At 41.1% G+C, this 10,730-nt stretch overlaps 1 protein-coding gene across 1 annotated transcript; it reads left to right on the top strand.

Annotated features, from left to right (window-relative positions):
* The first annotated feature begins 1,344 nt into the window (after nt 1-1,344).
* Nucleotides 1,345-8,831, top strand: LOC133971593 (transmembrane ascorbate-dependent reductase CYB561). Its single transcript, XM_062409012.1, has 6 exons — nt 1,345-1,418; nt 2,292-2,499; nt 6,316-6,414; nt 6,512-6,615; nt 7,021-7,178; nt 7,311-8,831. The coding sequence occupies exons 2-6, from the start codon at nt 2,295-2,297 to the stop codon at nt 7,501-7,503; spliced, it is 759 nt and encodes a 252-aa protein (XP_062264996.1). The 5' UTR covers nt 1,345-1,418; nt 2,292-2,294; the 3' UTR covers nt 7,504-8,831.
* The last annotated feature ends 1,899 nt before the right edge of the window (nt 8,832-10,730 follow it).

The raw sequence follows: 10,730 nt of genomic DNA, 5'->3' as shown, positions 1-10,730 counted from the left end.
GAACTAGAGAAGTCCACAATATCACGAATCAAGGACACATTGTCCAGGATAGACCTACCAGGCACACAGTAAGTCTGGTCCTGATGTATCACTTCATCCATCACCTCCCTCAGACGGTTTGCCAGCACTTTGGACAGTATCTGGTAGTCTGTGCATAGCAGCGACACCGGACGCCAGTTCTTGATCTCCTGAAGGTCTCCTTTCTTTGGCAGGAGAGTTATCACTGCCCTCCTGCAGCTTATCGGCAGCACCAAGTCTCTAAAACTCTCATTAAAAAGAGTTAAAAGATCTTCCCCCATCTCGATCCAGAACTCCTTAAAAAACTCTACTGGAATGCCATCGATGCCCGGGGCCTTTCCCCCCGCCCAGGGCAGAGTAGAGTTCCTCCATCGACAGGGGGCCATCCAACCCAGTATTCACGTGTTGAGGGACTTCGGGCAGCTCTTCACAGAAGGATTCTGAGAACAATTCACCAATTGTTCTCGGTGTATTCACTTTTGTATAGGTCTTTGCAAAAACTCAAGGCTCTCTTCCGGATATCCTTGCTGTCACTGAGTTCCTCTCCTTCAGGAGATCGCAGAGTGTGGATGATTCTGCTGTGTACGTTCTTCTTTTCCAGTCCAAATTAGAATTTAGTCGGTGCATCCATGAGCGCTGCTCATGCATGAATCAATTCAATTTGTGGTCATTAAAAGATAAGAGTAATAAAGGGCTGAAATAATTTTAAATAGTGCTTTTTAATACATTTAGAAACTATATTACTAACTATATGTATTAAATGTACTGTGTTGGGCCATGGAGTCTAATTTTGTGTAATTTTGGTTGGTGATGTGCCCCAGGATTTTGTAAATGTAAAAAATGTGCCGCGATTCAAAAAAGGTTGAAAATCACTGCTCTAAATGACCCTACTACTCCTCTAATGAGAAGCCGTGATTCATCGACAGACACTCCAGTCTTCCTTCTCCTCCTCCTTTTCCTCTTGAAATCTCCTCCTCCCCCACCCCTCTCCGCTGTTGTCAAGGCAACAAACCTTTAAACTGGATCTGTTAGTCATCAGAAACTCCACCTATTGTCATGTTAATTTGACGTTTGCCCACATCACGACTCCATTTCAGATCAAAAAATATTATAACATTATACTATTTTGGCTTGGGAAAATATTGTATATAAGATATAAGATGTATTTGTTTCATATCTTATAATATAATATAACCACTCAACAATTATAATGATGACGGTGTTGGTAGAGGTGGTGGTCATTGTTGATTAAGTTGTTTTCCAATGCCGGCACATGGGTTGGGCTTGTTCGGAAGGGCATTCAAAACACACACAGACACACAACACACCCACATCCAGTCAGAGGGAGGAGGCGGATCAAGACTCCAGGACTTCCTCAGTGGAGCGTAGCACTCAGCGCAGTGAGTATTTAACACCATCCGCTCTTTGTTATTCCTGCAGATTTTCCCACATGCGCATTGTGTTTTAATGTTAATGTCCCTGTCGTCTGAGCACATTTGAAATGCGCTCGTTGGAGTGAGAGTGTAATAGCGCCGGGCCATGGCGGGTCCTTACAGCGGGATGTAACAGGTGTGGGCGCTGAGACATCACATCAACCTGTAATTGCAACGTCAGGCTGTGGAAAACCCTGTAGTTATGGCGGTGTGTCACTGACGTGTGTTGGGCTGATTATTCTCTTCATTGCGGTTATGATAGTAGCTCCTCTGCGACAATGTGGCCGCAATTCCTGCCATGTCTTCGTAGGTTTATACTGTTTAAACTCCTCGAGACAAGAAATGTATCGTTAAAACAAAGTAAAAAATACGCTTTATATGTTGAAATATATGGTCTGTGATTCTTTATACATCGCTAAACTGTCAACAGTATGTAAACAAGTCAACATTATTTCCACCTGAACCAACAACATCTCAATGCGAAAAATGTGAATGTATTTATATTATGGTCTATAGTCTATAAACAAGATTAACCCATTAAATAACTGCATACTAATACAAACAGGGGAAAAGTGCAAGGTTAAATAAGTGCATGGACTATTACTGTTCCTGCATTTGTGCAGTTATCTATGTTACAGTAAAATAAATTTAAATATACTTATGCCCACAAAGACTGACATGAATCAAACTGCTGCAACAGTATAGAAGAGACAATATACCTATTCACCATAGCTTGATTTTTCTACCTCTGCTCTCTAATTGAATCAATTTAGATTAATTTCAGCAAATGATACAGCCCAAGGCATCAGTTGCACTGCTCTTTCTGTTTCTCTCCCTCAGATCATGGATGATTCTGCTCCATTTCCTGGTCACTCTATGTTTGGGTGGCTGGTGGGAGCATCACAGGTTCTGGGTCTGGCATCTGTGGTGCTGACCGGTGTGTGGATGGGTCATTACCATGGCGGCTTTGCTTGGGATGGCTCAGCCCAGGAGTTCAACCTGCACCCTCTTTGCATGGTGCTGGGTATGGTCTTCCTGCAAGGCGACGGTGAGTCCACATGCGTCACTCAACAGATTGAGATTTCCACCCTGAAAGTGCGGATTTGATTTATTGTCAATTGTAGGTTGCTTTTTAATAAACTTTGTTTTCATCAGCCAGTTATTTGCATGCTTACGTGACATTTCTGTGATGACGAGCAAGTGGTTGAGGCGGCGGTGCACAATTTGTTAGCTTTTAGTGGATTTTTCATCATTCTGGACAAGTTGAGCTCTCGACTTGTTTATGGCACTTCTTGTAAAGTTAGGGAATAACCAACGTTTTTATGATCCATATGATCAGTAGCTGATGGCTTATGACAGCTGAGCACAGGACTCTGTGTCCTGCATGAACTAATGCGATGCTTCATATGTCTAATACTTCAATGTTGTTGAAACAGGAGCTTTACTGATCTCTCAAAATGTATCATAAAGACTAAGGTGTTGGTCTTTAAGATGCTTCACCAAGTTTGTTGTTGTGTCACCACTTTGTCACATTGTTTGCTTATCAACATCCTTAGCCTTTTACTGGTCGTTTGCCTCTTGAGCAAAATAGTTCAAAACAGCCATTGAGGTTTATAATGTTCGCCTAAAACTAGTTGGAAGGCCCTTCAGCAGCAGCAGCACTTGCCATGTCATGTTAATTTTATGCTGGCAAGACCAGCTCAGTATTGTGAACTTTAAGGAGCGTTCATGGGTTCAGCTGCTTGTGAGGGGAGGCGTTGTGAGCCTACCTGTCTGCAGTGGTGCCGTGTGGCGTCAAATGGGGAAGGCAAAGTCGAATCTGTTGGTATCCATCTTTATATAGTCTGGACCGAATTAAGAATTTGAATTACACACTAAATACAAAATTCCATTTTAGGTAGTTCTTATCACATTGATCAAATGCTATTTCTTCTGATAAGTCTGGTTTTAATGCGTTTTTTTACTCTATAAAAGAGGGGTGAATCCAAATAGGCTTATCTCTTTGGTTGGTTGTGACGTTTAACCTGTAATTCATTCATTCAAAATCATCCTGTACAGACTTTGAATGTAAAATGCATATCTCATGGTAATCCATCCATGTTAAGATTATTAAAATGTTTAATTATGGACCAATGATGAACTATACTTTCATTCCCAGAGCTACACCACTGGCATAGCTATTGTACATTAAAATAAATCCTTGCAGGTGGGGAGCCTTTCCATCTACCTTGCACAAGGCTGACACCATTAATACCTTCAGAAAAACGCACATGATCTTGAGTAAAGCTCGTAATCCTGGTTTTAAAAGTCATTTCTAGATAACATCCTGGGTGAAACAGGAAGTATGCCAGCAAAATGTTGATGCTATTTTAGTGTGTGTGTGTGTGTGTGTGTGTGTGTGTGTGTGTGTGTGTGTGTGTGTGTGTGTGTGTGTGTGTGTGTGTGTGTGTGTGTGTGTGTGTGTGTGTGTGTGTGTGTGTGTGTGTGTGTGTGTGTGTGTGTGTGTGTGTGTGTGTGTGTGTGTGTGTGTGTGTGTGTGTGTGTGTGTGTGTTTGTTTTTGCTCTGTGCGCCTCAGGCATTATGTTACTGACGTGATGTATTAGGCTAACACTGCCCAGACAGTCATTATCCCCACCCAGATAAAGTCTGATTTACACAGAAAGAAGAATGGTTGTGATCACGAAATGTTCTGTGTTTGCTGACATTTCCAGTCAAGCTTTGACAGCAAGACCCTGTTCAGGGAATTGATTCACAAGCACAGAAAACTGAGCAGCGTTTAACAAGGGTGCACTCATGCAATTATCGAAGTTATACGATAGTTGTGTCAACAATTAAAATACAAAATATAAACAGTAGTTACAAGTATTTAATTAAGCTAAGCCATTAGACATACCAAACAAGAGGGCAGGCAAAAATAGATATAAGTAAATTATTGTAAATAAACATGCAATACTTATAGGGACCTATTAAAGAAAAAATATATATATATATATAAATGGAGTAAAGACTATTATAAAGTGTAAAAACTTGCTTTATATACAGTTAGAACATATAGTTGAATAGATTGCAGAAACGGAAACCAAACCCTGATTATGTCGTAAGTCTCTGAAATACAGACAGAGTGAGATAACAGTTCCCCCCCCCCCCCCCCCCTCTTTGGTTTTGTACCTGCGGCCCTATGTACTTTTGCTAATGAGAGTAACCACATTAGCTCAACTGGTTCAATGGAGCAGCTGTCTGTTACAGCACAAGATTACATTAGCGCAATAAAAGCAAAGGTCAGCTGGACATTAGAAGGAGACTGGGGAAAACGGTAAATAAGAGAGGGAAACACCCCGGGGACAGAGTCTTCAGTCAGAGACACATCCCTCACTGTTAATCCAATGTGATATCTTCTTTTGTTGTCTCAGGTCATGTGCACAGAAATTGTTGAAACATTCACCAGTGCTTTCGGTTTGTCTTTGCTCAACCTTCACACTTGTACTTGTATGTATGAGTCATGCTTCTACTCACTGTGTAAACAGCATATGGTAACTGTGCAAAGCAGCTTAGTGATAATGTTACAAAGTCCTTTGCTCTGGTAGCCAAAATAAAATGCTCAAACATGCACAATTAGCAATTAGAGTGTAGAGTTCAATGTTTTGATCCAGTAGAAGAAAAATACATTGGTAGACTTTTGGTTAAATTATGCATGTGCAGATGCTCACAGTAAAGTAGTATTAGCTTTACAACTCCGTTGCAGTAATCATGACGTTTTTTTATCTCTAACATTTTGATGTGTCTCACACTTTAACTAACAAGTTCATAGACATTTGTTTTTAAATTTTAACAATTTGAAATATGAATTGAATTATGTGTGTTGCTGCAATGTTTCAAGATGTTACAAGATTTCAAATGTTTGTCCTCATACTCTCATATTTTATATGACAGTAAACAGTATATAATCAAACCAGCGTTATCAAATTTCTTTAAACTACTGCTTACTATTGAGGAGTTTTGACCATCCTTACACATTACTGTATATGTGACTATATATATATTAAGTATATAATGTATATTACACTATATCTGTGCAGGATAATAGTGCCTGTCTAAATTCGCAGATACTCCCTTCTCTCTCTAAGCAGTACCAAGGTCAGGTTATAGATAAAGGCCAAACCAACAGTACATTTTAGCGTCTACGCTTAAGGACTCTCCTTTCTAGCTCAGATGGGCCAGACAGATAGACACCAACCTTAAGGGACCCATCGTATGACCATTTTACCACAGTTGAAATGGTTCCTTGGGGTCTTAATGAAATGTCTGTAACATATTTTGGTCAAAATACCACAATGATCATTTAAAACAGCACCTTTTTACCCTGTCTAAAACAACCCTCCTCAGATTGACCTGTTTTGAGAGCCCTACCCCCCTCTCAACCCCCCCCCCCACACCACCACCCGCACCCGCCCCCACTCTAACCCCTCCTCCCTCCTTCATGAGGTAAAAGCGCCCCGATTTTTTGCTATTCATTACCTCTGTAGAAAAAGGCTACTAGAGACGAAGATACAATCTTGCAACCCTATCGCATTTAACCAGAGTCAGGTGGGCCGAAGCCTGGCTGCGAGAGTATCGCGGTAGTTCCTTTTTCCAGAGTTTTTGGGACGGAAGACATGCCAGATACCCAAATTAACGTGTACAAGCAATACAAAAGTGGAATATTCATAATATGTCCCCTCTAACCCTCACCGACTTTAACTATTTTGCGTATTTCACCACATCTTCAGACAGATATTTTGTGTATATTCAGTAGTATGTAATGAATTTAGTAATTTTCATTATTATATTTATTGTATAAGATGTTCTCTCTTTATCTCTCTCCAGCCATTCTGGTTTACAGAGTATTTCGCAATGAGTCGAAGAGAAATGTAAAGGTTCTTCATGGCATCATTCACCTGCTTGCTCTTATCATCAGCATCATAGGTGAGATATATAACCAAATTATAAGCCTTTTTCTAACACCAGAAAATATCTCCTTATGCGATTGTGTAACTTCTTGTGTATTTGTGTGTGTGTGTAGGTTTTGCAGCTGTGTTTGATTTCCACAAAGCAGCAAAGATCCCAGACATGTACTCTCTTCACAGCTGGTGTGGCATGGCCACCATAGTCCTGTTCTGCTTGCAGGTATACACACACAGATGAACTGAATTATTAGCCTTACCCTAAGCATCATAACTAAATGTCAAACTCTACAAAGACTTGACCCTCAAACAGACATTTACTTACCATAGCCTTTGTGTCTGCTCCAATCTGTCTGGATCCATTGGCAGAACTCATCAGATGGTTTTTAATTTGGGCAACATTCTGAATAAATATGATCTGAAAAAGTTCAGCATTTCCAGAAACATAACAGCAATCATGCCACAATCAAAGTCACTGAGATCACAGTTGTTCTCCATTCTAATGTGAAAATTAAAGCTGCTGACCTGCTGGATTTTCTACATTGCACTGCTGCTGTATGATTCCTATAAAGTTCTCTCTGAATTTGTAATGAGGATTATAACTTTAAAACTCATGTTTTTTTCCTAGTGGGTGATGGGTTTGCTGTTCTTCCTTTTTCCGGTTGCGTCGTTATGGTTACGTGCCGCATACCTACCAATCCACATGTTCTGTGGTCTGGTTCTGGTAGTTATGGCCATAGGGACCAGTATGCTTGGCATCACAGAGAAACTCCTCTTCAGCATCATGTACGTGTGCTTTTGACTGTACTACTGTATTTTACATTAAACTGATATATCTATGTTTATATTTTGTATCTATTTTGTACATCTGTCTCTGACTCTATCTTCTGAATCCCTTTTCTCTCTTTCTCTGCCCAGGCCAACTTACCCTCTGTTTTCCCCAGAGGGGATGCTGGCCAACAGTTTGGGGATCCTGCTGCTGTGTTTTGGGGTGCTGCTCTGTTACCTGGTTTCCAAGGAAGAGTTCAGACGCCCACCTAACCCAGAAGAAGAGTCCCTATCTGTGCACTTCAAGACCCTGACAGAGGGGGGGTCACCCAACACACCCTGATCTCTGGGTTTAACATTCGACGCCTCCAGCGCATAGTTTATGTGAAGTCAATAAAAATATGGACAGGAAGCTTTAACAAGGATCTCTTCTGATCTTGCGTATTACTTAACGATCCATCAACTTTCATCCAAAAAGTACCTGTTTCTTTAATTAGGATGAGTATAGTAAAAACCTATAGTACATGTAGCAGGCAGTCCAATCACGGTTCTTGTTGTCTTCACTTGGCATCTCCATAGCTGCTGTCATCTCAACATGTGGACGCAAGGGGCAACGTCCCTTTGTACCTGCAGTGGTTAACTGCCTAAGGCAAAAGTAATCGAACTCCTACAATATCAATGGCTTCCCACACAGTTCTATGCTGTTGTAAAGCTGAGGCTCAAACCCAGCCCACGCTATTTTTGTTAACTATTGTCTTGACTGAATGTGCCTGTTACTGCCAAATGACTTGTTTGCCAGGTGAAAGCAAGCAGTGGCTACACTCTGTCTATTTATCTCCCCCTACAGGCACCAAGAGAGAACATTTCTCAGTAAATTATGCTTGAAACCATATCGCTCTAACCTGAATAGAGAACAAAGAAAGGGTTAGAACATAAACCGAAGCTGATATACCATCTGGAGCTAGCAGAACTCTCTGCTACATAAGTCTACCACTACTCCAATAGTCCTGCATCCTGACCAGAATCAAGAGATTCCTGATCCTTAGTTTACTGAACTCTGCTTTGGCTTGTCCCCTTCAGTTTAGTGTTGATGCAAATTCTAAAAAGTGTAGCTGTTTATGGCTTTTTGACTTGATTTCAGGAATCAGCCCTTGTGCCTAGAGCAATGCTTTTATAGAGCGTTGGCCAGTCTCCAATAGTGAATGCTGTTTTTATCTAAGTCTTAATATTGTAATTTTTTAATAGGAAATTACACAAGGAATGTCTATTTGTTTCATCAATATTGTATTAAACAGTAAATTGAATATGTGCCTTCAGAAGTGTGCAATTGTTGAGAATCACTGTATTTGGCCGCAGACGATAACACTACTCAAATACGACTAGAATCGGTTCTACACATCCTATGAAGTATTTCCATTTTTCATTCTATACAGCTACATCCCAATGGGTATTACTTTACTCCTACTTTATGTTTATGAAAGCTTTACTTGTGGCTTCACAGCATTTTTAGCATTTTCTGCCAGCCTCCTACAGTAAAATGTCCAGGGCAGCTGACTCTGGCCTTCAGAGCATGTCTCCTGGGATATACTCTCATATACACTCAATGATTACCTGTAGACTTGTCATATTGTCGTTGTAAAATCTCTAAATAAAGTGTATGTGTTCGTGAAACAGTGTATAATGAAGTCTAGTCTTGTTCCTAAACATTCTCTGATACTGGGTGTCTCTTGCTGGGTGACCCCACAGGCTGCTGCAGCTGAGCTGGAGAACATGGGTAATATGGTCAAATTAGGTGTGTAGCACCATCCAGTGGTTACTGCGTAGACTACCTACAGAGGATAATGGAAAGTCAAGAACAGCATCCTGTCATTGTTATATGTGCCACATTTTTATGCGCAAACTTCTTTGTAATCGTCTAAAGAACCAGGAATTGTTTTTTTTTAATAATGACAATAACACAGTCAGGAGATTCTGCACTGTATAAACCAAATATGAACTCTGCCCTATAATACAGTTTTTCTCAGTTGTTAACACACAAAAAGCTATAATTCGGCACAATTTGCACAACCTTAACTTCATGTACCAATCGCTCGACCCAATTTGGCACTACTTCACACTCCCTTATCTGCATTAGACTCTGACTTTCATTCTTTACACTCTGATGTCAATTACACATCACCTTGTTGTCAAAACACTACACACAATGTTCAGTTGTTGCACACACTTCTCAAGTAAAATCTCAAAGCATCAACCTACAACACACAAATACTCAAATCTCTAAACATTCAGGTCTGTTGAGCAATTTCACCTCATTTACACAGCCGAACAGAAGACTGAAATTGTAGATATGGTTCGTACGAACAACTCAATCACACTGAATAAAAACTAGTATCCTGGCTGACCATGCTACATTTAGAAACGTCCAGACCGTCAGCCTCTCTACATTGGACCGTATTCTTCATAGGATGGCCATGGGGATGAAACAAGTGTTCAGGGTCCCATTTGAACGGACACAGGCATGAAGGTTTGTGCTTGTAAGTACCAACATTCAGCACTGACACATGCATGTATTGTACCTGTAATCCAATATTGTTCCTTTTCTACAGTGTCTCACTGTAGCCCACTGTGTTGACCTCTCTGTGTCCATACTGTAACTTGCATTCTCATGCTGTCTCAGTCAGCGGATCCAGGAGCATGACACAGCTCATGTGTTGTACCAGTACATCTCCATTGATGAGGTGGGACTCAACCTGGTGAAGAGGAGGCGACGTCATGCCCACCTAGGGGCCTATAACGCTGCCCGTCTCCTCGTCTTCCTGGATGGCCTGCATGACCTGCTGGTCAGGTGGTACCAGCAGTGGGTTAGATAGATGACCCACAGCGGATCCATCACGTTGTCATCTGGGACAATGTGAGCTTCCACCGGGCTGCTCAAGTGCGTGAGTGGTTCCAGGACCACCCCCATTTCTCCGTTCTATACCTTCCACCTTATTCTCCTTTCCTGAATCCCATTGAGGAATTATTTTCAGCTTGGAGGTGGAAGGTATATGAACGGAACCCACAGGACCGAGTCTCACTGCTCACGGCCATGGAGGAGGCTTGTGACGACGTGAGTGTCGAGGCCTGTCAGCATTTTGTGTGTGAGGTTTTTAGTTTTCTGTGTGCAGTTTTGAGAAAGCCGTTATTGTTTTGAAAAATGCGTGTTAGCAATTGTGAAAAACTGTAATTTTTGTGAAAGGGGGGGGGGGGGCGGTTGAGCAGGCCGGTTTACTGTACCGTTCTCTGTGTGTACCGAAATAAACCTTTTTATTCTATATATTTGTGTGTTGTTTTATGTTTGACTATGAAAAAAGTAGGCCTACACTGAGACATTTACAAAAGGAGAAATGGCTCATTCTCCAGAGTCATGTCATTCATATGGTGTGTTCCATTTTGATGATTGTGTTTTCAGTTTTGCACTTCAATGTGCTGTAAATGCTTCGTAGTGTGCAAGCAAATGCTTAGTTGTGTGTACTCAATGAGTGGTATGTGTGTGTCATTTGAAAAAATGGCTGTGTGTACCAAATGAAA

This window comes from Platichthys flesus, chromosome 16 (assembly GCF_949316205.1).
Source record: "Platichthys flesus chromosome 16, fPlaFle2.1, whole genome shotgun sequence".
NCBI classification, from domain to species: Eukaryota; Metazoa; Chordata; class Actinopteri; order Pleuronectiformes; family Pleuronectidae; genus Platichthys; species Platichthys flesus.
The sequence above is the reverse complement of the archived record's forward strand: the minus strand, read 5'-3'. Positions and strand labels throughout refer to the sequence as shown.